The following is a 26,199-nucleotide window of genomic DNA, read 5'->3' on the forward strand; positions in this document are numbered from 1 at the left end:
ACAATAGTCTAACTTAATTGCACAAAGGGGTACATGGCTTTCTTTTTTTGTATGACTCATGGAAAACTTGGTGACAAACAACTATTTTAGTTATGTTCATTAAAGTGGCCATTTGTTTGACAGATCAGCAGCCATGTACCAAGGTCTCTGATTTTAGAACCAGGACAGAGAAACTGGGTTTACAGATTTCTACTTCTGTGTCTCTCAGACATAGTCTCCAGCACTATGATCATCATCATCAGACTTATATGGTACAGTAACAGAAAATGATGTGTGGTCACAAGTTCAGATCTTAGGTGCAGCGGCAAACTCACGTTTAAGGGCCGGTGCAATAGTTTAGTATTGCACATATGACCCCATGCAAGAAATGTTCCTGAACATTCCAGGGATCGACTGCATGTAAGAGACGAGACCTAGGTTTGTATATATATTAATCTGATGATATTATATCATCAGATTATTATTACTCATGCATTAATGTAAAAGCATAATTATACTGTTGTAATTGGCTGGGGTGGATATATAGGATTTCAACAAATGATTATTTTCATTGATTGATTGTTTGGTTTGTAAGAATTCTGAAAATAGTGAGAAAAAACATAAAAATGACCCAGAGCCCCAAGTGACACCTCTACAATGTTTGTTTTTATATGACGATTATCAAAATAGTGTCAGCTGAATAATCGATTAATTGTGCCAACAGTACTTGTATATACTTGCTCTGTAGTTTAATTTACAACAAAGCATTTTATAAGCTCTTTGTGTGTTTTGTATGCAAACATCTTAATTGCAAAGTAACTAAATCTAAGAAGCACAACATTCTCCCCCAAAATATAGTAGATAGAAGTGGAAAGTAGCATGAGGAGTAAAATGTCACATTACTAGCTAATAAGTACATTCCAGGGCGATGCCCGCTTCAACCAGCGGTTACATCTTTACGTGTTAAAAACACCCGTTGACTGTACAAACCTGGCAACCCATGATCCACGTCGTCATTTCCGAAGTTGAAGAAAAAGGGTTCGCACGTTTTACTTCCTCTTAGCGCCCGATTACACACACACACACACACACACACACAGTTCAGTGCTCGTTGTTTGTGAGCCTCTCCAGCTGTCCTGCTCGTCGTTTACATTGTGATAGAGGCCCGTAGAAGCTGCCATGACATATTTCACCTCAGAGGAAGCAAGAGTTGAACAAGTTGTGTTAAATCGCGTGGGATCAAAGTAAGCGAGGGGACGTTTGGTGGACACCGACCGACTGGAAGAGCGGAGCACCACGTTCACGTTACACCAAAATGGCAACCCCCTATGTCCAAGATGATTCTGGTAAGATGCATGTGCAGACCCTCGTCTAAAAACAAAACCCACTTCATTAAACAAAGCGGCTACAATCACGTCTTCATTTCGGCCTCCATCATCGTAAACACTGGCGTGTTTAACGGTGTTTTTGGTTCAGACATTTTGTTTGGCAGCTAGTGCTAATGCTAGCTGAAACAGCTAGCTTTGTGCTCTCCACTATCGGTAGTCAGCTAGCTATCGCGCTTCGTTAGCTTAGTTGCTAATGTGGAAACGCTGTGATATATATGCTGCTGGCAGGAAAACACTTAATGTGTTACTTGGTTGTCTTTAGAGTTACAGTGGTTTCATTTATCCTCATTATCTCTTGTATAGCAACCTGACACGTGAGCTAGCTAACATTAGCTACCTAGCTATTTCTGCAGTAGTTGTCAATAACCAGTGAGTTTATGTTGTGATCAAAGTAACGTTAACTTATAACTACCACGATGTTTTATTCAAAGAACCAGTATTAAACGTGCCACTTTTTTTGTACATATGATTTTTAGATCATACTATTGATATTAATCAATTAAGAAACATTTAATGTTTTGTGTAATTTATTTAATAAGGATAATCCTATTGACATTATAAAGCTCTTTATACAAGGGGGCCATACATTAGATGGCAGTGTACATTGAAAACACATACAAATTTCACTTAAACGAGACTAAAAACAAACTATAAAATTGAAGAATTGTCATTCCATGTTAGGACAAGTACATTCAGAGCTCAAGTGATCCATATTCCTGTTTTTTTTTTTTAAATCTTGCATGCCTATAAAATGATCTACTTTAAAATGTCTCTGCAGCTCACAGGAAAATCAACAAAGATGTTGAAAGCACTTTCACCAAAAACTGTGGGAGTTCTAGGAATGATGAACATAATGTGTCTGCAGGAATGGAGGTTGCTGCTAATAATAACAACCCAACATCAACCCTTGAAACTAAATGCCTGACAGACATAGGTACTTCATCACATTGATGCATACATTGTACTAAAATGCAACATTTTCTTTCCAGCTGTAATACACAATGCTTTGTTCCTGTGCCTAAAATGTGCTTTTATTTTAAGGCTTTTGATAACTAAGGATTCAGAGTGTGAGACTGTGTGTAAAACAATATGTGTGCAATGCATTATTTTAATGTGGCAAGTTAATCAGCTAGATTGGGTTCTTGGAGCTGCACAGCTGTCCAGTTATTTGATTTATTTGACAGGGACTGTGCACATTAATCAAACACTGTTTTAAAATGTTGCACCTGTTGCTCTTCAGGGAAATACATTGCTTCCACTCAGCGACCCGATGGAACATGGAGGAAGCCGAGGCGGGTGAAGGATGGTTATACTCCTCAGGAAGAAGTACCAGTGTAAGTGCAGCTCTTCTTTCCCTACAGTCGTACATAAAGATCATAATCTTATTGTGAAAGTAGCAGTGGGTGGATGCTCTGATCAGAGGTGGGTCGTAACGAGTTATATTTACTCCGTTACATGTACTTAAGTAACTTTTTTTGAGTAAATTGTACTTGTCAGAGTAGTAATTTGGCACACGAATTTGGCTACTACCACTACTGGCCCTAATAGATTTTAAATGGTCCGATATTCATTAGAAATGGCAAAGTGTGAAGACATTTTTATCCGTTCATCTCATTTTTGTGTTTCTTGTCGTTTCAGCTATGAAAACAAGTTTGTGAAGTTTTTCAAGGGCAAACCAGACCTGCCACCTGGGATGAATCCGTCCGAGGCGGCTTCGCAGAAGCAGGCGATTCCCGGCTGCGGGGACGCTGAGGCGGCCGGTCTCTCAAAGTCCGCCAAACGCAACATGAAACGCAAAGAAAAGCGAAAACAGCAGCAGGACGGGGACGCGGACGTGGACTCGGTGAGCGACGCCGTGGAGAATGTGTCCATTTCAGAGAGTGGCGAGTCTTCCAACAAGACGTCAGTGCCGGTTTCTGTCTCGAATCCCGATGATTCATCGGCAGAAGCAGACGAAAAGGCCAAGAAGATCAAAAACCTGAAAAAGAAGCTGCGGCAAGTTGAGGAATTGAAGCATAAAGTGGACTCAGGGGAAATAACAGAGCCAACAAAGGATCAGTTGGAAAAGCTGCTTCGGGTTCCGGCCTTAAAGGATGAGATACAGCAGCTCGAGCGTGATTCTTGAAGCAATAAAAGAAAAGCAGAGAAGAGTCGGACAGACTAAATGTACAAACTACATACCGAGAGACGTGGAAGGGACCTTTTGCAGCTTTTTGATCATGGCTTCCATTAAACATTATTCTACCTATTTGATATTCATCATGAACTCTTGAAGCAGAGAAGGACAGGAAGTCCTCGTAGCAGGCATCACATCTCCAGAACTGACGAGCCGGTTTTCTAGTTTCACATCTCCAGGAAACAATGTGACTCCTGGTCATAGACTTGTATTTGCCAGACCACTCATCTATGAATACCTTTTAAAGACTTCATTGTAAATTGCTTTTATGCGTGTCTGTCCTTTTTCCATTTTGTACCTTTTCATAGCATCAGGTATTACTTACACATACACTGTTTTCTGTTAAAGAGAATATAGTTTGTTGACTTATTTTTGTCAATGATTGGACATCATTACATTAAAGCTACATGCTGCGTAACATGTTTATCTCATATTGTTTTTAGCGGTGGAGTGAACAGCAACTTTATTTTAGAAGGCGGGATGTAAAACAAATCTATATTTTGTTGTCATTGGATCTTTTGGAAACAAGTTCTACACTTAAAGGATGATGCTAAGGATATTGTATATGTTTCCTATTGTCAACAAATCCAATAATGAGTTATTACTACATTCATCCTACCAACCAGTATTGTCTCTGTAGCCAAAGCCTGGTGGAGTTTATTCCTCTGTGCCATAGAGCTCCATTGTTATAACTAAAAAATGCAATAAAGTACATCGATGAGCCACACTGTTGCACTTGATGACAGGTTCCTTTATTATGATGAACATGGACACTGTAGTTTGAGTTGATCCCACATACACCATCCTGCTTCTGTAAATACTTTAACTAGAACATAAAATGTGTATTAATCCGCGACTGAAGACGGTCTCCAATAAATACACTAGTAACTCCTCTTAAAGCTACAGTGCCCAGCTGTTTTAGGAGTGACGTGATTGATGTGACCTGTTATTAGGTATGTACGCTTTCAATAAGAACAAATGGACAATATGAAGACATCATAGGGTTTGTTTATGATGGTTTTTAAAATAGCACTTTCTATGACGAGTGCAATGAACAGTGGAGTACATAAACTCACATTTTTGTTGAAATTGTAGATTTCATCCTACAAACTATTTGTATACAGTATATCTATACTATACTTTTCATTAAAGTACACCACGTTCTGCAGTTGCTTTACAAGAAATCAACATACAATACGTGCACCAGTGGTTAAGTGTTAAACTTAAAGCAAAAATGTTTTTTGAAATATAAATTTTTCAGTTTTAGATCTGTCTTTTTAAAATAATTTGAACCACCTCCCTTGTGTTGGTGCATTGCGTTTGTCACTTTTCCAGTGTGAACACATTACAAACGAGAAAACCTGCCTATAAGTATGCAATTTGAACCTTAAAGTTTTGTTCTGCTCCATCAATAAACAACAATCAATTGTTGAGTTTAAGTTTGCAAACGGCAGAAGGATGAGCCTGAACCCTTTTAGTTTTACACTAACACGCCGTCTATTGATGATAAATCAGGGGTTGTCCAGTGTTTTTAGCTTTAAAACTGAATCTGTGGTTAAATGAAGAAACAGTTATTTTTTCACACATGTCTGAGTCTCTTTCCCATCTGTCCACTCACTATTTATGAGCTGTATGTCTCAGTGTTGAAGGAGGCGTTCTCTGTCTCCATTCAGAGGATGATTTGTAGCGATGGTTACATGGGGGTGTCGTTGTTTTCCCTTGAAGGGGTTTTCTACATTGTGAACAATATAATTAGCTGTTGTCTCGTGGAGGAAGTGTGGTGAGTTGTTTTCCTCATAGAGCTGCAACCATGAAGTGAAAAATGTCAAGATTTATGTGGAATATTAAACATGTTTCACAGACATAAAGCTGTATTTCTGGTACATCCGTCACACTTTAATTCATGTCGTCTGGAAAATAATTTACCGTCAAAGTATTTCAATTGAATTAAATAGATACCAGGAAAGTGGGATTTTCTTTCTGGTGAGTGGTTGTAAGTAATCACTTTCCATGGATAGAGGGTATAATCTCTTTTTTAGAGTTAATACTTACGTATATTTGCTTCCTTTGACGTAAACAAAATTACTCTGAAGTTATTTTCAAACACAAATATGCCTCTAAATGATGGTGTAAGAAGGCGTGACCATGGTGTCTGAAATATGTATTGGTTTCTGTGTTCTACACATCACATTCCTTTTAAAAGGTTATGTGGCTTTGAGGCCGTTCCCAAACAGACACTTGGCGGTATAAAAACTGAGTCCCGAAATGAAACAGCAGCTTCAGCTCTGACACAGGGGAGGACTGGTACTCAGAGGATGGGTGTAGATCCAGAAGCTGCAGTCTTCTGCGATGCTTAGACGGACCCACAACTTGTGTATCTGTTGAAAAAGGTTTTATTTGACCGAGAGGGATGAAAAAAGACCCAAACTGGAGAATGGAATATAGGCTGGAGTTAATGGTGCTTCTGGTTCTGCTGACGACAGCTTCATCCGTCGCCCTCAGCAGAGAAGAATTTACAGAAGCGGTGGTAAGGAGACGCAGAACAGTTGAAATGCTGAAAAGTTTATCCTACAAACATTGCCAAGTATTTCTTGGAAGCAGTACATATGTCAATGATTTTGAGTCTTGCAATTTAATATTTTTTTTGCAGTTTAAAGATGCCTGTACTGAATTAAATTATATTTTGCAAATCTAAATTAAACTGCCCAGTCTGCAGTATATTATTTTTTTACAAAACATAAAACATACGTAAAAGATTCTTGTGACGTTACTTTATTTTTATTCAACATAATTATTTTGGGGAGAACTGCCCCTTTAAAAGTGAAATTTGGAATGCTGCACTTGGAGTATATTTTTGTGGTATTGGTACTATTATATATAAAACACATGATACTAAAAATAATATTGCGGTAGATTTAACCAGCATTATAAAGTAGTTAAAATAAGCTTACCCAGTTACACCATTAATGTACTGCTTATATGTGACATAATATTAATGTATACACCATCCTGCTAGTAATAAGTAATACAGCAATAACACTATAATAACTAATATAATAATATGACAGGATTCAGTCTTTACATGCTGCTAAACCTTGGTACTTTTACTTAAAGCGACAGTTCATCCCAAAATCAAAAATACATATTTTTCCTCTTACCTGTAGTGATATTTATCAATCTAGATTGTTTAGGCACGAGTTGCCTAGTTTCAGAGACATCGGCCATAGAGATGTCTTCTCTTGAATAAAAAGCACCGAAGCCGATCAGGTAACTACTTTAGTTTGAAACTATTTTAGTGTATAAAATGTATTTTTGGCGCTTCAAGCACTGTCTCCAAAACTGAAACAGAAATATATACAGTATATTTTTAATTTTGGGGAGAACTGCCCCTTTAAAAGTAAAATTTGGAACGCCGCACTATGTATCCCGCCACTATTACAATTATTATCTTTCTTTAGGTGTATTTAAGGAAGTATGGCTATCTGCACAGCCCACTGGACAGTAACGGCCAAAACCATCCACCTCATAAGATAGTGGAAGCTCTAAGGTGACTAATGTTTCTTCCATTTTAACAATTTATGGAAGTGGCTCAACAGGTTTCCCTCTGTTGTTGTAGTTTTTATTGTTTTACCTAACCCCAGATTTGTTCATTATTTCTTTTCCTTGAATGTCAGAATCTTTCAGAAAGCGACAAACCTGCAAATATCAGGAAAACTAGATTCAGCCACTCTGGTGATGATGAACAAACCTCGGTGTGGACTGGAAGACTCTTTCAATGACAAATCTCTTCAATATCGAGTCATGGGTGGGTAACTGCATTCATGTTACACATTCACATTCTGATTGTTACTACACGGTGCTTTATAAATGTGTGTAAAAAGAGACCTAAATGTTTCCTGATTGACAGGTTACTGGCGGAAGAAGATGCTGACCTACCGCATCTATAGTTACACCCCTGACTTGGGTCAGGAAAAGACCCGTTTGGCCGTCAAAAGTGCATTTAAGTACTGGAGCGACGTGTCACCTTTAAGGTTCAAGGAGCTGCAGCGAGGAAGAGCAGACATCAAAATCTCCTTTCACAGAAGAGACAGGACGTGTCCAGTTCCCTTTGACGGGCGAGGTAGGAGCACTGGATGTCTCAAAGAAACGTGCTTTCACGCTCGTTAAATCTATGAACTTTCTCTGTAAGATGACAATAGTTTGAAGAATTCTTGCTTTATCTTTAGGTCATGTTTTAGCCCACGCCGATGCCCCTGAGTCAGGCATTGTGCATTTTGACGAGGATGAAGTGTGGACAGAGGGGAAGACCTCCGGCTCAAACCTGAGGATCGTTGCAGCCCACGAGATTGGCCACGCTCTTGGCCTGGGCCACTCCCAACACTACAGGGCACTGATGGGACCTGTTTACAACGGATACAGCTCAGTCTTCAAGCTACATGCGGATGACATTCAAGGGATCCAGGCTTTATACGGTAATAGAGTCACAGCGTCAGAGTGAGTGTGATCTTTAAAGTACGAGTCATGTAATGTGCAGTGTTGTTCCTTTTCAGGAAAGCCAGAGAAAACTCCTCCGTCCAGAAAGCCAAGTCCGTTTGTGCCAGGTGTTATTCCGGATCCTTGCAAGGCCACTGTGGATGCAGTAATGTTGGGTACAAAGAATTTGATGCTGTCATACTGCACTCAAATTTAGTAAAAAAAACCATTAAACATGTCTCTGTACTTTGTTTAGGAACAGATATTTGTTTAAATCTACTTACAGCTGTTTTGTCCCTGCAGGTCCTCTGCGAAAGACGTATGTGTTCAGTGGTCGGTACGTGTGGACGGTGTCCAAATCTGGCTACAACACTCCTGTCCTGATCTCTGCGCTGTGGAAGGAGCTGCCAGGGAGTCTAAATGCAGCTGTTCAGTCTCAGCGGACCGGCAAGTCCTATCTTCTGAAAGGTGGATTTATTTCATAGTAAAAAAAAAAAAAAAGAGGCTCACAAGAATGTAACATTTTGAAATTACAGTGTTGAAAGAATAGCTTTCTTGTCTCCACATGTTCTCTCACAGAGGACAAAGTATGGAGATACTCAGGTTTCAAACTTGACCACGGCTTCCCCAGACGCTTGGTCAACATCCCTGCTAATGTTGACTCAGCTTTTTACTTCAATAAGAGCAAAAAACTAATCTTTCTCAAAGTAAGTACAAAACACAACATGTCCTTCAATCTATTTTGAGACTTTTTGTTGAATGTCTCTTTCATTTCTTAGTGAATAATTGCTTTGTTTTTTCAGGGCTCTGGATACTGGCAGTTGGATGAAATGAGCCCGACAGACTTCAGTTCATATCCCAAACCTATTGGACAACTCTTCCACGGGGCACCCACCAACACTAATGCAGCATTCACGTGGACAAACGGACATATATACTTGTTTAAAGGCACCCAGTACTGGCGCGTAAACCAGCACCACAGAGCAGTGGAGAAGGCCTACCCTCTGAGCGCCAACTCACACTGGATGCACTGTGACAACTGAGCCACCAGAGGCCACCAGGGATCCAGCACAAACGTTTACCTGCACAATGATTCAGTATAAAAACAGAGAATGATGATTATTTATTTGGACCCTGGATCCCTTGTGTGAGGAGTTTTTAGTGACATAGTCTGCATGAAATCAACAACAGAATATATATTTGCATGTTCTGCTGTTTCTTTTTTTTGTTGATATTACAATTTTAAAAGAAGCTATTAACATACATGCAGTGGAATAAGCTGAGACTTGTGATTGGACGTTGTTATCCACTAATTAGGTATCTATATATGTAATATTCCTGAAATAATCCTGAAACTAGTACTACATAGTATTCTATCTGTAGGCCTTTTTTTCTCAGCAGACATTTTGACTTATAGTGGGAAGAAAATGTAAATCTTTGTCTTGTTTTACATATTTAACATTCTTACATTTATTTGAGTATGAATTGTAGATAATTGCCAGATGTTACGGTAATAATATTGCTGGATGTGCTGTACAATTTCTTTGCATATTTATTATGTTGTTTATATTAATTGTTTAAGAAATGTTTTCAGGATGCATTTTTGACATCTGGCCAGGGAAAACAGAGGAAAAGGAGCCATTTCGGCTAATTCACAGTTCTTTTCAATAAATTAATCAAATAAAAAATAAATGCTTGTTTCACCTCTATCCGCCTTCAACCTCAGCCAAAGTAATTGAAAACAGCTGTGTGACTGTGCAAGGCCTTTAAATAATGTTTGTAGCTTAAAAGTGAGAATCATTCAAAGATGAAATAACTCCTTCTCTGTCCGAATTCAAAATGTAATTCACAAATAATTAACATGCACCATGGATTTCCTGCCATAGCTGTACTTGGTGACCATAGACTGTATGATGTGACGTCAGCCATATGTTTCTGAAGAGCTGTGAAGCTCAAAGTGGGTGGTTCCGGCTGTCGCCATCTCGGCACTGACAACACAGCCTAACTCTGACTAATCCAAAAATGGGACACAGATGGATCGTCGTTGGAGTCTGAGGCGAGGAGACAGCTAGCAGCTAGCGACCTGAGACGGCACCCACCTGTCACTCAAAGCAGCCACGCCCACAATTATGCCTAACTTTAGGCCTTAATATCATTTAAACGGGTGAGTTATAAAGAAATTCACCCCCCCTGTACAGTTGTCATGATGGGATGTTAGTTAAAGAGACCAAAACCACTTTTTGTAGCAGGTTTATTTCTGCTGTGAAGGTTGTTTTTTTTTAGCTAGCACACAGAGCTCATGACAGCGATGAAGCTTGAGATGTAACATTCACCAACACCGCAGCTCCCTGTCTGTTTCTTTTACACTTTCATGAGGTTTTTTTCTTCTTAAAATGAACAGTTTATTCTGTAAATTAACACAGGACGTCTCGCAGAGATATTGACTAATGTTTGCTAAAAAAATTGCAAATATTTAGATAATTGACAAACAAAAAAACAAGCACTCTATTGACTTGCTTTTGGAGGCAGCCACATTTGAGGAACTGCAGTTTTTTGGTATCGTTGGCTTCATTTTTCATCACCGGTAGGGAAGAGCAGTTGCTTATGCAGCTAATGTTAGCTTATTGTTGAGTAACTGACATTATCAACTCTTCCCTACTTTTGCACAATGTTTTTTATGATTTGGCATTAACCGTTATCCCGTAGGCTAATTGCCACTTTTGGCCACAGTGGATGTTTTGTTTGTTGTTGTTTTATTTCTTCCATATTTTCGCTTTACATTTATTTAAGACAATACACCAAAACAGCAAACAATCAACCTGTCCCATTCCTGTCAAATCACCAGTTTATTGGTTGTTTGTCCAAACGTTCCCCATTTTTCAGATGTATCTACTAAATGTAATTGCATACATGATTTTGTTGTTTATAACTGTAATACTTTAACTTCAATTTACAACACAACCATATCTAGAGACATGGTAGTACATAGTATTTGGAGAATTAAAAATTATTCCATCCTGTGAAATAAAACAGCTCAACTGTAAAACACAAAGTTTCTGTGAGATAAAACTGTTTAAAGGAAGCAATGATCACAAGTCTGATGACTGTGCATGTTGTGTTGTCATCATTCTGGGGATGATCTCCAAAGATCTGAAACCTCCCCGTGCGCATGTAGAGGATTATCTGAAGAAGCCGGTTAAAGTGGATTAACACTGGCAGTCGAAAACAGGTTGAGTTGTTTCTGTATTAAGTGCAGATTTCAAAGAAATCTTTAATTTATGGGTGTAACACGTAATGGATTCATCAGCTAGGTCACAAATATCTGATGCTGTGTTTCTTCAGACTGTATAGACAGGCAAGGCGGCAGTCAAAGGCACCATTGAGCCCGTCTCAAAGTCAAAGTCAATTAGAGTATGTGTGACGGTGCTGACGCTGCTGCTGGAGGAGCCCGTTTCCATCTGGCGCTCCTGAAGGCTCTGGAGATAACTCTGAAAGCCAGACAGGAAAATGACATGTTGATATTGTAGGTGACCAACTTCTGTTATTTTACATGATGAGGCGTTTTCCTCATGCAAGCAGAAGAAACTGAGAACATTTGACCTCATGCAAGAACATTTTCGTATTCTTATCTTTCTCTTACTTTTTTTTGGGCTTGTACGAGTGTGCCACTTTAGATTTAGCAAACGCTCCTGACATCAGATAACTGACCCGTGTAAACATGATGAATGCCAAATGAGTATGTGTTCATGAGAATTGTATAGCAGCATAATTAACGCTCCAATAATACCATATAAGGCAATGTATCCGGCCACATATGTCTCAAGTCCTGCTTTCAGAGATCCATAAAGGAAAATACATAATTTTTAACAGTGTCAGAAGCAGATATAAGGTACCCGCTAAAGCCGAGAAATGGGGAAATATGACGAGTTTTTAAAACTCAAAATTGCTTCAAAGTACTGAAATATACTATCCATTGGTGAAAAATGTAGGCTTGGATAACAGCAGACTAATTGTACATGACTCCTACCACAGGGTCTTGACCACTAAATTGGGTTGGTACCAAAATCCAAAATAGGAGAAAATTGGTGAATGCAGCAAGTTTTCCTAAATCACTCGTACAAGCCACTTCAGAACAAATCTGTTTGCGGGTGTGATCCTTGCATGAGGCCGATTGATTGTCAGTGCGAAAATGTGCCTCTTTGAAGAAGTGAAAGCTGAATGATTAATTTGAATCTCAGTCACTTACTGGCGCCAGGACGTCCCCAGCATAGCGTTTCAGCGGTGGAGGCCTGCGCCGACGATGTGGTTGAGGTCTTCTCCTTAACTCTTTATATCTGTGCTTCTTCACATGTTTCTTGTGTTTTTTGTGTGCAGCTGAGAAGCATCCAAAGGGGAGGAAAGGAGTGAAGGAAAGGAGTAATTAACATCACAGGAGGAGGTTTTGAGCTCATATTCAACAGCCTCGAATGCAACATTTAATGCAGATTGAATTAAACTCACCATCTGTGTGTGATAATCCTTTGGCAGTAAAACCCCACTGCACCAACACACCCATCAGACCCATAACAGGCCAGATCCCAGCGATCGCCCAGTTAAACCAGCAGAGTGGACTTGGGGCAACTTGGCAAAACACATCATACACCTGATCTGGCAGCGTAAACGTCCCCACCAGGTAATCCACACACAGCATCACGGCGGAGGCTCCGAACACAGATGTGTAGATGATGGTGAACAGTTTCTGCCACTTGAGAGTGAAGAGAGCAGCGGAGATGCTGGCAGCCAGCACAACAGCGAGAGGCACCCACGCTGGAGTAAGGCTGTGAAACTGTCCGATGACCACCAGGATGGCGAGGGAGAGCAGGCTCCCCAGCTGCAGCCCGCTGAGGAGGAGTCCCATTGTGGACACCAGCATGGTCATCAGCCCGCAGAGCACACCCACGCCCAGGCCGATCCCCGCCTTCGTCTCTGACCCCAAATGGGCGCCCAACACGGGCTCCTTGTGGTACAACAAGGGAATGGTTGTCGCGCCAAACATGAAGCCAGAGAAGAACATGACCATCTTGAAGCAGCGGTATCCTGAAAAGTGGAATAAAAACAAGGTTGACTTTAAAAACAAGTGCTGTATCATCTACCGAACAGAGCCAAACTGACTTGTTAAAGGTACAGTCTCGAACGCAGACGGGCCAATCATAGCGTAGCATCAGCCAGCTCTGACAACTAACCGGCTCACTTCCATAAACTGAACTCAAGCGTTTCAGTTCATCTTCATTTTCACGCTGTTTTTTTATTTCGTCAAACGTTGCGTAATGATACCCGAAGAAGTTGGAAGGATTTCTAAAACCTGTGGAGCTACCATTAGCAGAGTACGTTTATTGACTGGCGTTAGCACTTCTATGCTATACTAGCTACTTTTGGTTTTGCCAAACATTTTATAATATCAGCAGAGAGTGCAGTTACTGACAGTTTAGTCTCCATGGTAGTTCTGACAGCTTGACAGAGTATAGGCTCTTAAAGGAGCCACAGACAAACCAAACACCGGCTCTAAAGGGCCATTGGCGTTCTCACTTCGGCCACCGTAGTTCTCCTACATGCTTGGCACACGGGAGAAGTTTCAGTAGGTTGCAATCTGCCACGTCAAGGCTAGATGCCGCCAGATCCTACACACTGGACCTTTAATTCTGTCTGTTTAACAGAAAATATTCACTTCACAGTGAAAAACACTATCAACACCCCTCAAAATAAAACCACTTCAGCACAAGTTTCAATGCTTACTATAAGCGTACTGAGCACTGAACCAATGTAATGTAATATTACTGTAGCTTACTGTATTTTAATTAAATTATAAGTGATTGAAATACCTACGGTTTGGTGTCATCAATAATAATCATTATGTATTGTGAGCCTTTAGACTACATCATCTATATTTACTCATATTCAATGAAATAAAAGACTCTAGATCAGGGGTGTCAAAGTCATTGTTGCTCTGGGGCCGCATCGGCATCATGGTTGCCCCCAAAGGGCCGGTTGTCGGCGGGGGGGGGGGGGGGGGGGGGGGTGCTGCTGCTCCTTCGTCGTCGTCGTCGGCGGGGGGTGGGGGGCTGCTGCTGCCACATACGCTGGTGGAGGTGTGTGCGCGCGGATCGGGGAGGAGCTCCGCCGTGCGCGATTTCCATTTTTTTTTTTTTTGCTGGTAGATTCGCGGGCCACATAAAATGACGTGGCGGGCCGGATCCGGGCCGCGGGCCGTATGTTTGACACCCCTGCTCTAGATCATTTAACACACTGACTTATGCACACGTCAAATATGTTTCTGTTAAAGCTAATTGTATATTTTTTTTGATGGAATTAACATGCAAACACATATTTTATGAGAAGCAGTTTTTTTTTTTCAACTTTTTAACATAATTATTTGATAATGAGTGTTTCATTTGAACCACAATGATTAAAATGATGCGATAAACAGGATGTTTATGTATGTTGTAATATAGCATTTTGCATCTTGCTGGTTGTAACTCTCTTGTGACAATCGAGCCAATTTTAAAACATAAGCTGAGGGACAAAAGTACAGCCTCTTTTAGTTCGGATAATGCTTTTGCTTAAAACTTACAAGCTTGTGGTGTTATATTGATTGTGAATGTCCCCGCTGGTCTACATGGAAATGATACAGCATTGAGGATCAGTTACCACTGCTACAGTACTTTCACAGGTTTCTTCACTTGAGCTTTTAACTGAAATCTCACTGAGCTGCTTGGTATTCATGTCCAGCTCCATCATCTGTCGTTCATATTTTTAACGGGAAGAACATCAGTTCTCAGAGCTCTGACCTCAGGCTCCTGCCTTCGCCTACACTGAACCCTTTTCTCCAAATTATTAATTATTTACAGTCATACAATTCCTTACAGGCAACACTGTGATAGTAACTGGGAACACAGACTTTGGCAGCATGTGTGTTTGCATAAGGATCACATGTTTTAGGTCCATAGGACACCGTTCTCCTAATCAGTTTGTGTTTGTTGGATTTGTGTTCACTTATTTTCTCAGTGAAAACAGAGAACGCTATGTTGAACTCCTTTGCTTCATATTGTTTTTTTTGGTGGTAGTTTGGGTTAAAGCTCCTTCACAGCATTATTAACGTTCAGAGTTACAAACGGCCCTTTTCTGGAACAAAAAATAGTACATTAGAACTAACACTGTGAAACCACTGAGATGTCGAACAGTGCAACAGGTGGCACTTTAACAGTGCCGCCTGTCAGATTCAGGCAGAGGACGACCCGTCTGTCTCCTCCAGCTTTGTGCTTATCCACCTTAACCCTGCCAGCTTTCAGACACCTACGAATGCAGGTTTAAGCCATCGGGTGAACTAATGAAACATTTAGAGTCTGAACACGAATTTTAATTAGCCAATGCTTTCTGCTATACTTTGTGCACATTCACATCTAACATTAGTTCTGGGTTCATGAATACATACCGAAAAAGGTGAAGATGAGGCCGAATGAAAGGCAAAGCGAGCAGACAACAGATGAGATGATTTCATACTTGATATTAATCTCAAGCATACATATGTTCACCTCAACCAGGCCAGCTCCTGGCTCCTGATTAATATAGAGTGAAGTGACAGCCATCTTGGAGGATTATTACTTCTACTGCTTTGTGCAGGTTGGTCGTTGTTCATTGAAGGAGGGAAACAAGAACATCCTGCATGTGGCATTCAGGGAAAGAGGAAGCTCCTGAACGAAGAAGTTGTGCTGAACTGCTTCCTGTTGTGCACCTGCAAAAAGAGGAGAGGGTTTTTCAAGCTTCCACAGAGTCAGCTCTTTTCCGTTTATTTTCTTATTAACTTGAGAGTTATTAATCTTCAAGTCTTATGAACATCCTGGGGGAGTAATCCTTCAAAATATTGCTGTTATTCAATTTGAGTTATTAACTGTGAGAGGACATTGCTCTTTCTCATGTACCAATTTCCTGTTCAGGAACCAGAGAAGGAAACCGGGGATCCCCTCTGAGTTTAAGGCCAATCTGTCCTGGTTCTTTTGTTAAAGAACGGGATGCAGATGAGGAAATGACCTTGTGACTTGATGCCATCGTCATACAGGTTTATTGTTCGAAGCATGTGGTTAGGTACTTGTTTACTGAACAAGATAACTAAAACAAAATAGCTCAACTATAACGCAACATGTTCTAACACCCAATAAAGAAAGTAATTCTTGGAAGAAGTATTCAGATCTACCAGCAACTGTTATCTGCATGTGCAAAGTTAACTGGAGACCAAAGTTATGAAATAAGTAGAGTAAAAAGTACAATATTTGCCTCCCAATTGTAGTGGAATAGAAGTATAAAGTAGCAGAAAATGGAAATACGTTAAGTACTTCAAAATGGTAAAGTACAAATACTTAATTAAATGCACTTAATTACTTTACACCACTGGTAACCGCTTTGCATCAATTATAATTTATTTTTGAACTGAAGGAGACTAACAACTAACTGTGTAAAGTTGTAAATCATGTGCACAGACTGCTCTTATGTTAACGGCTGTCTATCTACAGTGTTTAATACTGTAAGGACCTTATCAGCTGTTCCGGCAGATCTCCCGGTAAGCAAATTGAATTAGAGGAGCTTTAGCAGGTGAGTAATCCTCCTGTTTGTTTATTTCAACTGTGGGTCCTCTCGTAAAGGTGCACGTCGTTGTGTAAAATATTCCTATACCCGCTTTGCGTGAGTCTTTTAATGCTGAAATACATAATACCAAAAACCAGGTTGTCTTTTATTTATTCTCTGCGCAGAGAAGGTTCAATCATCACAACAGAATGCGTACATCTCAGTGAGGAAGTACCCAGAAAAAAGTGAACAAGCTTTCCTTATACATGATGATCTTATACATGAAAGGTGGGGGCCGATGGCCAATGTTACAGACTTTTGGTCTCAGACCTTTGGTCTCAGACTGATAGGAACAACAATGGAAAACAAACGGCCAGCAAACAAAACAAGCGGCCCAAAGGCCTTGGTGCTGGAACATTCTCATCCAACACAGTTAGTTATCTTTGTGAACAGGCAAGGAAGAACTCTTCTATTGCACAACAGAGACACGGTGAAGAATTGCTTTGACAGGTTGTTGTTATATGCTACTTTATTAAAAGTGTTATATCTACAACGAGACCAAATAATGTTTAACAAATTATGTGAGAAAAAAATGAAAACTGACAAATCTCTCTGACATAAAAGCATGAAATGAAGAAACAATACTTCAGTGGCCTACCTGGATTGAGGCATATCGTCACAGACTAAATGTGAGCTTCAGCAGAGAGTTCAGTGGTAGTTTGTCAATTCATGTAAACTGTCAGGAGTCTGTGTTGGTCCCTCTGTGAGCTGTGGGTGAGCCTCCGCGTCCGACCTGCGGTCATGTGAACAGCTGACACCTGACTAAGAGGGAGACCATCTGCTCCCAGCGACAGTGGGCGGCTGCTTCCAAGTCCAAGGCCGAGTCCGGCTCTCACTAGCCGTGATCCTATGGAGCCTCGTTGCATCATCACGTCAGAGCTTTAAGTCATTTCATGCGGCACTTTTAATTATGTTAAAGTAGGCTTGAGGGAAATGGATGTTGTTTTGACCCCTGAAATGTTTTTTTTATTCCGGGATATTCCAAAAGAATCTCATTTATTCCCCTTGTTGTTGGTTAGTTTTTACTAGAAAATGAATGTGCATGGTCTGTGAAGAATAACAAACTATTCTTTACTGTGTCATTCCATCTCCTTCTGCATGAATTCATGTCCCATTAATGCACAGTAATAACTTTGCTTCTTCCCCGGAGTGCTTTCTCTCCACACAGGTTTCCATGGATTGCATATATCATTATTGTTATCATTAGTTAAATTTATATTACAGATACCAATGCTGCTTTTGTTGTCATTATTGTTCTGCTGTCTCCACTGCTATTATTATTAGTAGTCGTAATTTTTTCTACCATTATTCTGCTTATTACTCTGATTATATGAATCATTTTCGCCTAATTTCACCAAATACCTGCTTATACTGTATATATATATATATATATATATATGGTGGTTGATATTCCAGAACCCCGTTGGTCATTGTTGCTTGTTGAGCAAAGTTGGAGAGGATTTAGTGGAGGCCTGATAAGGTGGAATCCTCAAAAGACATCTCTCAGTAACTGTAAAACTAATTTAATTTAATGTACATGTAACTATAGGTATCAGTTCCATCTAAATATGTTGTCTATTTTGAAAAGCCAATCAACCAGACCCCTATACAGTCAAAGAAAACTGTAAACCACTGGTTTATTTGACCAGCCCAAACTGTATTGAATGCCAATGCTTTCAGGATGATTGCAGTACCACAATCCATCCACCAGACGGAGACAAATACCACATGTTAACGTGAAGGCTGAGGATAGGCTGTTTGATGTTGGAGGAAAGACGAGGAACGATGGTTGGAATTGACTCATAAATGATCCAGAGACTTTGGATTAGACATTAGAAGCATTGATATACTTCCTCCACCACTGATGGACAATGATTAAGTGATAATAATAGATAAAGTCAATAAGCTTTGTTGGTTCAAACCATGCAAGATTATCAAAACTGTGTGTGTCAGTGTCCTACTGTAGCTTGAGGACCTGATACTGATGTATGATAACAGCAGCTTTCAATACAGATGCCAAAAACGTCTTTTTAACATCTAGGGGGCAGTAAGATCCTAAAACAAAGTCACAGCATCATGCTTTGAGGTACCTACATAGACGTTTTATATGACCCAGTATTGTTTTAGCTTTGTCATTAAAGGGGCATTTCAGCAATGTTGTATTAGATTTCAATAAAGCTGTTGGACCTGTGAGATAGATTAAAACAAGTTAAAATTAAGTGCAGCAGAGTTTGAGATATCCAGAGTTTTAGTCCTTGATATGGACCCACATCTTTCAAACTCAAAATCTGGAGTTTGTAACTCAGACTTTCTACTTACGCTCTTCTTACTTTCTTCTACTTCACATTTCACAGTGATTTGTGCATAATGACAAATAATTAATTCATGTTACGTATCATTTTGAGAGAAGAAATTAAAGATGAATTTAACACCAGGTTGAAAAGCAGAGTTTCAAGTTTGTATCATAGTTGGGTGTGGACAGAAGCATTGCACCTGGAATCACATCTAACAGTGATGTCACAAGGTCCTAGAGTGCACTCTGACGTCACTGTAGCAAGGTGAAAAGTTAAACCACTGGAGGTCAGCAAAAACAAGATTTTAAAGGGGTGTTCAGTTCTATTTCCTAGTTTTCTATTTGAATGTATGGAAATATTGTTTTAACTTGTATTCCAACTTGAAGGCCTTTTGTTGTTCTATTGTAAAAGTAAAAACATTTTATTCTGTATATGCATTTTTTCTATGTGAAAAGCTCTTTTTTTGCCCTTGGTTTTGGCTAAATTGAATACATTTACCGCATATATACGTTTTTTGTATGTGTTGTCCACAATAAACACATCAATAAAGTATTGTAAAATAATGAGAACGTCCTTCATGAAGACAACATTAGTGCAGGATCTTTGGTTTTGACTCTCTCTAAAGTATATGTTAAAGAAATGATCAGTTTCTGCCAAATATCAGCTTTAACATCTGAATATTTTCTAAACTTTGTCCTAGATTATTGCGTTACTCCAATCTATCTGCAGTGTCCAAGACTCAATAGAAATGCTCTTGTGTCTTTACTTACATCATCATTTTACAATTCCATTCAGAATAGCATGTGGCTGCATCATGCTCAATGCACAGAAAATAATCTCCAAGAATAGCAAACCACCCTAGATAGAGAAGTAGGACGTGTGGTGGTGTGATTCTACAAAGGATCATCCTCCTTCATTTTCTGCAAGGACTTCATTTCATATTACGCTTTGACAAATGGGATATTCTATGCTGTTACCTTGGAAACAGGCATGTACCTGGTCCCTGTGTTGCGAAGCAGCTGAAAAATCTTTCTTTATGTGCATTGTAATGGCAGAAAAGCAGCATGACTCCCATGTGCACTAATGTGTAATTTCTGTTTGACTGCAGAGGGGATTGTCAGTGGATACGAGCAGAAAGCCTCAAAGTGAATCAGTAAAACACAGTTACCTGTTCATGTGCTGGTGAGGATTCAGAGGAGCCCTCAGCAGGGATTCAGCAGTGACTGTGCAGAAGTCTTAATAGGTTACACAACTGATGTAGTATCACTTCATCACCTTCCTCACTATTGGTGCCCTAGCAGAATTATCGAGCACAACTTCTCCTTATAAATGTTTACTATCTCCGAGGCCTTGTTGCTGATTGCTCACTGCAGATTATAGACCAAAGAAATGCCCCCTCGGGATGTCTTCCTCCTGCAGGGATCCACTGGGGGCAGACCTAGCAATTTTAGATGTTGTAAATGTAAAACTGTGAAATTTGGTCTCTCTGTTCATTTATTTAATTGTTGCAGAAACAGTATTGGCTCCCCTGATGTTTTGACGATATGTTAGTGTCATCAACTTAAGTTTTAGATATGATATCTCAACAACTATGAGATGGATTGCTTTGAATTCACTGGGGATCCTTAACGCCATCATCAAGTCAAAGTATAGAATTGTCCATTACTTTATGACCAAATACCTGCAAAACTAATTGCATTCCCATCAGCCTCAGCTGTACTTTGTCCTTATTGTTAATTAGCACATGTTAATATGCTAACACACTGAACCAAGATGTTGAACACCTAAACATCAATATGTTGGCATTGTTATTGTGTCATAGTGTTAGCATTATCTCAAAGCGCTGCTGTGCCTGAGAACAGCCACACAGGGCCTCTAGCATGGCTGTACATTCTTGTTTTTATGGCTTTTTTTTGCTGAAAGAATTCAATCTTTTGTATGATTAGAACTGTTTTAATGAATGCATTTCTGTTTAATATCTGGATTGGTGTAATAAGTATTTAGATCCTTTACTCAGGTAAAAGTAGCAACACAACAATGTAAAATACAAAAATTCTTGGATTCAAACTCTTAGTTATGTATTATTGCCAAAATGTAATTTAAGCATCAAAATAGTACTCATAATGCAAAGTGGGTCCTTTTATAGTTTAAAATATCCAATCTATTGTTATTATTATTACTTTACATTAATATTCAAGTAGCATTTTAATGTGGATTTTAACTATTTAATCAACCGTTTTTCAGTTTGATCTATAACTGTTTATCATGTTTTTATATGTAAATTATGAATCTTTAAAGTAAGTAGGAATTAAAGCTGTTAAATATAAGTAGTGGAGTAAAAGGTAAGTGTAGTGCAGTGGAAGAATGGTAACGTAAAGTTAATGTACAAGAACCTCAAAGTTGTACACAGTACTAATGTTAATATACTTTCTACAACTGGGTTTGTGGCATATTTGAGGTTATTTTGTTTGTGTGTATCTTGAAACACTCAATGAGGCTTCCCTGATTAAATAAAGGTAATAAAAAACATATCATCGTCATAATCATGATTCTCATCTTCCTCTCCGTATCACCATCACCATCATATCATTCAAATCCATCACAATGACCTTAATCCCTGCCTGCATCCAATAAAAGAACACAACCAACAGCCGTTGTTATATTAATATATGTTTTATTCTTCTCCATTTTTATTATCATTATGTTTCATTTTCATATTTGCAAATCTTACAGGTCCTTTGTGCATGGACCTATCATCACGGCACACACACATCGGCACAACAAGATTGTTCAGAAATAGATAAATTCTAATCACATTTTAATATCACACAATTTCATGACTTTTGCAAGGACTAGGGAAAGACATAACAATAACAAATTGGATCATTTTTTCTTCTACTGAAATCAGAATTTGTTGTTATAATGTGCCAAAAATAAAACATAATAGTAACATGGACATTATCAATTCTCAAATAAACAAAGCATAAATAAAAAGGAAATTAAAAACATGAGATATAACCATAAGATGTGCAGCAGTTGAATAGAGCTCTGATGAATGTGATGAGTTTTGCCATAAAGGTGCCTTTGAAGCACAACACTTCCCCTAACATGAAATAAAATAATCTCTGTCTTTAAATAAGAAACTGCTGACAATATAAAAATACATGGCATTGTACTGTAGTTCATTAAATAAACCAACAATTCATATAGAAAATATTATATTGACGTGTATAAAAATATGCCTTACAACTTTTTGAAAAGTGTAACAGCCGTAAGCTTTTTGTCTGCCACTTCAGAACACACAGTCGACCACAAAATTCCAACATATGTACAAACAATCAACTAATAAGCAGTCAGAACGCCATTTTGACAAATAAAACGAACAGAAGCATCCAGGACAATATTTGTATGACTATTTTTTTCTGACTTGACATATATATAAGATACTGTAAGATTCAAGCAGTACTTGATGGAAACACATACTCAAAAATAAATTAATAAAAAAAGAAATATTCTGTCAATTAGGTATGTTGATATCAGTGTATCTTTGGAGAGAGGGAGAGAGGACGGTGAGGGAGACACATTTTTTGAAACGTTTGTGTCACATCACCTGTGTAACAGTATTTCAGCCCACTGAGATCAGAACAAACACAGGCAGTGTCAGCTATCCTAAAGTAAAAAGTCAAACAAAAATCTACCAGAAAGCCAGGACAATAGCCAGGGAATATAGAGATCATTCGGAGTAATACCGCTTGGATCACTGAGGCAGTTCACGGAGCATTAATGTGAGCATGCAGCATGTCACCAGACGACGCAGAGGACGCTGCTGCAACTGTTGAACATTCAGGCAGATGTTATTATGGCTGCTGCTGGATTGTGAGAGTGTGTGTGTGTTTGTCTTGCTTCTAGAGAGGACATGAACGTTAACTGGTGTGTATTTTCCATAGGAAGTGGTTTATCCCTGCTACCTCCTGTGCAGGCAGTGTCTAGCACATGCTAAAGCCACCCCCTCTCCCTGTGCTCCTGCTCCTCCACCACCACCTCTTCCTCCTCCTCCTTCTCCTCCACCTTCTTCTCTTCCTCCAGGCTCAAAGCAAAAGAACAGACTCATCCCTCACTCCCCATCGCATGGTATAGTGCCATCTTCGCTGGCACGTGAGGGCACGGGCGTGCCGAGTTCATCCACACACCAGCAGTGGCCACGCTGCATGCCCTTGGAGGAGCGGCACTGTGTGAGATTAAAAGACAGAGAGGGAGATTTTGAAAGGGAAGGAGGGCGGAGATTGAGTGGGAGAGTCGGATAGGTGGTGAGAGAGGAAGAGAGAGAAAAGGACATGTCATCATAGCGCAGTACTGATTCTCTGAGCTCAGAGCTGAGAGGCTCAGGGAGAGAGAAGTGTCAGTTATTCTCAACCCCTATGGTCACAGACAAATCTCTGGATGCACCGAACGGAAAGCTGCAGTGGAGTGCAGCGAAGACACATTTTCACATCACATAAGAGCCAATAAAGTTCACATGTTTCAGGTGACTGTACCTGCTTTTTCCTGTAGAAGCCACGAGTGTCACAGTTGGGTATATAGATGTCACGGTCAGACTGGAAGATTGTCAGCTCGAGACCCCTCAGGACACTATTGAGCAGCTTGCGGCAGGGTGCCTGAAAACACCAATGCACAGTGTGACTTCAAACATCACCAGTGGCAAAGATAGAGGACCTGTCTTCATCTAAAGAGTGGCGAGCTGCTATCTGCCCTCAGGTGATTGTGTTGGTAGAAATCCTCTTTGATTACAGCACATGTCAATGTAAACCAAAAAGCATTTCACATGGTGATGCAGCATTAGAGCCAGAAGCAGTGAATATGTATATTTATATCAGATGTCACATATTGTGTAACATTATATAACCATATTGTTACACAATGCTTTGGCTTTTCAGGTCACCGAATGGTTTGTGGTAGTGACTGTGGGTTTTTTTTGTTTGAATTTGTGAAATTAATCTGCGTCATCTTCGTCAATTATGTGACCATTGTTGTTCCCGTGATGACATACATGTTAGTTAAAATGCTGCAGATCGCCCAGCTCGCAAAGTGAGAAATCTGTGGCGGCAGCGGCCGACTTGAAACTTTCCTGATTCACATCATGCTCAATTAGTTCTGCCGCATAGCAGCACACACATCATGCACCATAATGCATGGCTTCAGGGCAGTGTGTGTACATGCCACTGCAACACCCCAAACAGCAGATAATCTATGGTTAGAACTCTCTATAATACAATGCAGCTCGACGTACAACCCTCTCCATCACATATGATGGGTATTAACATTATCTTGTTATATAAAATGCTTTATACATCTCAGATTTTTGATAATTTAGGTGATGCTCCATCAGCATCACTTATTAAAGACTGTAAATTAAGGGCATGAACTTACTTTTTCAATGTCACCACTGTGTGAGGGATGGGGACCTGAGAGGAAACGACACATTGGCATGAGAATGTGACATTAATCCAGCCGTTAATATCAAACCACATCCAATGTCACATTTGACAACATAATCTGCGTATATGATATTTAGACTTTATAATCTATCTTTACTCAAGGAGACATTACTGAGCGGTCACTCAGATGGGATCTATATCTGGTGGTCATTCAATGAGGGACCTAATTTCCATCCGTATGTTTCCTTTTCAGATAGTTCATCGCAGTATCTCAGTTTGAACAGTAGATGGAGATCACTGCAATAAAAAGCAGCTTGATCAGGATGTAGGTGACACCGTGACAGTTTCACATTCATTCTAAATTCTCTACAGACGGGCTGATTTGTAGGACAGATCTTTGGCATGCACCCTTTCATTCAGTTGGATGAAATAGATAACACTGTGCAAATCATATTAACAAAGGGATACGCATCTTCACTTATACACTGTTGCAACACCCCAAGGCTGAATATAAGCTCCTTGTTTTATGTGATTTGCCGTTATTTCTTATTAACAAATCACTGGGCTTTTACACTACGACTGTAATGACAAATGACATTTTTATCCCAGTGGCTCCAGAGGCACTGCTGAGCAGAATTGGATGCTTGAGGTCGACATATACATCTGTGGTGCACAAATGCATCCAGGCTTAAATGTCACACACTAATTGGCCTTTCTTTTTTTGGGGGGGGGTGAATGACACAGCATCACATGCGATTCACGGCAATTGAGGAGACACTGTAAATACAATTATACGTGGCGGCTGTGCCACTGCACTTGTCAAGCCGTACCTGCAGTGTCCATGCATGTATCTGTGTAGGTGCATGCATGTAAGTGTGCATACATGATTTCATGCACGTATGTGTGTGTGTGTGTGTGTGTGTGCACGCATATACAGTATCTTACCTGTGGGGTGGGGCCTCTCAGTGGGACTTGTCCTGCTGTGCTTGGCGCAAATGCCCCTTCCCTGCAACAGAGCCTGGAGGGGGCTGTGCTCCCTTGGTGGAGGAACACAGCGGAGCCCCTTGGCACAGCTCAGGGTGTACACACCACAGGGCTCTCCCTGGGCCAATACTGACGTGCTGCCGGCAACATTATGGTCCCTGGGAGGCCGACCTGCCCCCAGTGGATCCCTGCAGGAGGGACAGACCTTGAAGGGGCCCAAGCGGTTTGCCCCGGTCCATGATCCGCAGTGAGCAATCAGCAACAAAACAACGGTTGTTAAGTTAGAAAGGATAGGCATTTTCTGTCCAGGTCTCAGGTTCTCCACTCTGTCACTCTCTCTCAGTTAAATGTGGCTGATGCTATTTCTGGATGTATATTTCTCCCTCACTCTCTCTCCTTTCCTCAGTCTTCTTCCCGTTTCTATACAGTGGCTTTCCTTGGTGCTTTGCCGGTTGAGTCCCCTGCAGTGCCAGAGGAGACAAATGGAGATCGAGAGAGACACAGCAGAGCACCAGCTTTTAAAGATCTGAAAGGCGGTGATAGAGAGTGAGGGAGAGAGAGAGAGAGAGAGAGAGAGAGAGAGAGAGAGAGAGAGAGAGAGAGAGAGAGAGAGAGAGAGAGAGAGCATAGTTATGACACCTTCAGGGGCTGGGACTCAGAAAGAGAGAGAGAGAGAGAGAGAGAGAGAGAGAGAGAGAGAGAGAGAGAGAGAGAGAGAAGGAGGTGGCAGGGAGGGAGAGAGCAAGTGGGGGGTGGATTATGTTCCTTTCAGAAATGATCAAAATCTCTCCACCCTTTTCTGTTATACACTAACA

The 26,199-nt window shown here is 40.2% G+C and overlaps 4 protein-coding genes across 6 annotated transcripts; 2 read left to right on the forward strand and 2 right to left on the reverse strand.

The window, feature by feature from the left end:
- Positions 1-1,062: 1,062 nt before the first annotated feature.
- pym1 (PYM homolog 1, exon junction complex associated factor) lies at positions 1,063-4,262 on the forward strand. 2 transcript variants are annotated; one of them, XM_079181472.1, is made up of 4 exons: positions 1,063-1,325; positions 2,233-2,301; positions 2,608-2,701; positions 3,006-4,262. In XM_079181472.1, the coding sequence occupies exons 1-4, from the start codon at positions 1,295-1,297 to the stop codon at positions 3,490-3,492; spliced, it is 681 nt and encodes a 226-aa protein (XP_079037598.1). In that variant the 5' UTR covers positions 1,063-1,294; the 3' UTR covers positions 3,493-4,262. The 2 variants fall into 2 exon arrangements, with proteins under 2 accessions (XP_079037598.1, XP_079037599.1); XM_079181473.1 differs by lacking the exon at positions 2,233-2,301.
- Positions 4,263-5,850: 1,588 nt separating this feature from the next.
- LOC306703209 (matrix metalloproteinase-19-like) lies at positions 5,851-9,685 on the forward strand. 2 transcript variants are annotated; one of them, XM_079169099.1, is made up of 9 exons: positions 5,851-6,070; positions 7,002-7,090; positions 7,218-7,348; positions 7,451-7,663; positions 7,770-8,015; positions 8,094-8,192; positions 8,320-8,484; positions 8,596-8,723; positions 8,820-9,685. In XM_079169099.1, the coding sequence occupies exons 1-9, from the start codon at positions 5,954-5,956 to the stop codon at positions 9,057-9,059; spliced, it is 1,428 nt and encodes a 475-aa protein (XP_079025225.1). In that variant the 5' UTR covers positions 5,851-5,953; the 3' UTR covers positions 9,060-9,685. The 2 variants fall into 2 exon arrangements, with proteins under 2 accessions (XP_079025225.1, XP_079025226.1); XM_079169100.1 differs by lacking the exon at positions 7,002-7,090 and having other exon boundaries at positions 5,946-6,070.
- Positions 9,686-10,756: 1,071 nt separating this feature from the next.
- Positions 10,757-15,647, reverse strand: LOC306710925 (transmembrane protein 198-like). Its single transcript, XM_079179662.1, has 4 exons — positions 15,485-15,647; positions 12,517-13,092; positions 12,263-12,390; positions 10,757-11,504 (listed from the first exon to the last, which is right to left on the reverse strand). The coding sequence occupies exons 1-4, from the start codon at positions 15,636-15,638 to the stop codon at positions 11,355-11,357; spliced, it is 1,008 nt and encodes a 335-aa protein (XP_079035788.1). The 5' UTR covers positions 15,639-15,647; the 3' UTR covers positions 10,757-11,354.
- A 5,991-nt stretch (positions 15,648-21,638) lies between these two features.
- LOC306702079 (insulin-like growth factor-binding protein 6) lies at positions 21,639-25,843 on the reverse strand. Its single transcript, XM_079167575.1, has 4 exons — positions 25,346-25,843; positions 24,393-24,427; positions 23,501-23,620; positions 21,639-23,193 (listed from the first exon to the last, which is right to left on the reverse strand). The coding sequence occupies exons 1-4, from the start codon at positions 25,680-25,682 to the stop codon at positions 23,080-23,082; spliced, it is 606 nt and encodes a 201-aa protein (XP_079023701.1). The 5' UTR covers positions 25,683-25,843; the 3' UTR covers positions 21,639-23,079.
- Positions 25,844-26,199: the final 356 nt, after the last annotated feature.

This window comes from Pholis gunnellus (genome assembly GCF_910591455.1).
Source record: "Pholis gunnellus genome assembly, chromosome: 2".
NCBI lineage: Eukaryota > Metazoa > Chordata > Actinopteri > Perciformes > Pholidae > Pholis > Pholis gunnellus.

Bases quoted from the DNA above. Each gene is read 5' to 3' on its own strand.
- pym1 (XM_079181472.1), top strand. From the start codon at position 1,295: ATGGCAACCCCCTATGTCCAAGATGATTCTG. The intron at 1,326-2,232 runs GTAAGATGCATG...ATGTGTCTGCAG, and splicing joins CTATGTCCAAGATGATTCTG to GAATGGAGGTTGCTGCTAAT. The intron at 2,302-2,607 runs GTACTTCATCAC...GTTGCTCTTCAG, and splicing joins TAAATGCCTGACAGACATAG to GGAAATACATTGCTTCCACT.
- LOC306703209 (XM_079169099.1), top strand. From the start codon at position 5,954: ATGAAAAAAGACCCAAACTGGAGAATGGAATATAGGCTGGAGTTAATG. The intron at 7,349-7,450 runs GTGGGTAACTGC...CCTGATTGACAG, and splicing joins TCTTCAATATCGAGTCATGG to GTTACTGGCGGAAGAAGATG. The intron at 8,724-8,819 runs GTAAGTACAAAA...TTGTTTTTTCAG, and splicing joins AAAAACTAATCTTTCTCAAA to GGCTCTGGATACTGGCAGTT.
- LOC306710925 (XM_079179662.1), bottom strand. From the start codon at position 15,638: ATGGCTGTCACTTCACTCTATATTAATCAGGAGCCAGGAGCTGGCCTG. The intron at 13,093-15,484 runs GTATGTATTCAT...TCCACTTTTCAG, and splicing joins CCTCATCTTCACCTTTTTCG to GATACCGCTGCTTCAAGATG. The intron at 12,391-12,516 runs GTGAGTTTAATT...GATGCTTCTCAG, and splicing joins AGGATTATCACACACAGATG to CTGCACACAAAAAACACAAG.
- LOC306702079 (XM_079167575.1), bottom strand. From the start codon at position 25,682: ATGCCTATCCTTTCTAACTTAACAACCGTTGTTTTGTTGCTGATTGCT. The intron at 24,428-25,345 runs GTAAGATACTGT...GTTTCCTCTCAG, and splicing joins TGAGAGGCCCCACCCCACAG to GTCCCCATCCCTCACACAGT. The intron at 23,194-23,500 runs GTACAGTCACCT...AATCTCACACAG, and splicing joins GCTTCTACAGGAAAAAGCAG to TGCCGCTCCTCCAAGGGCAT.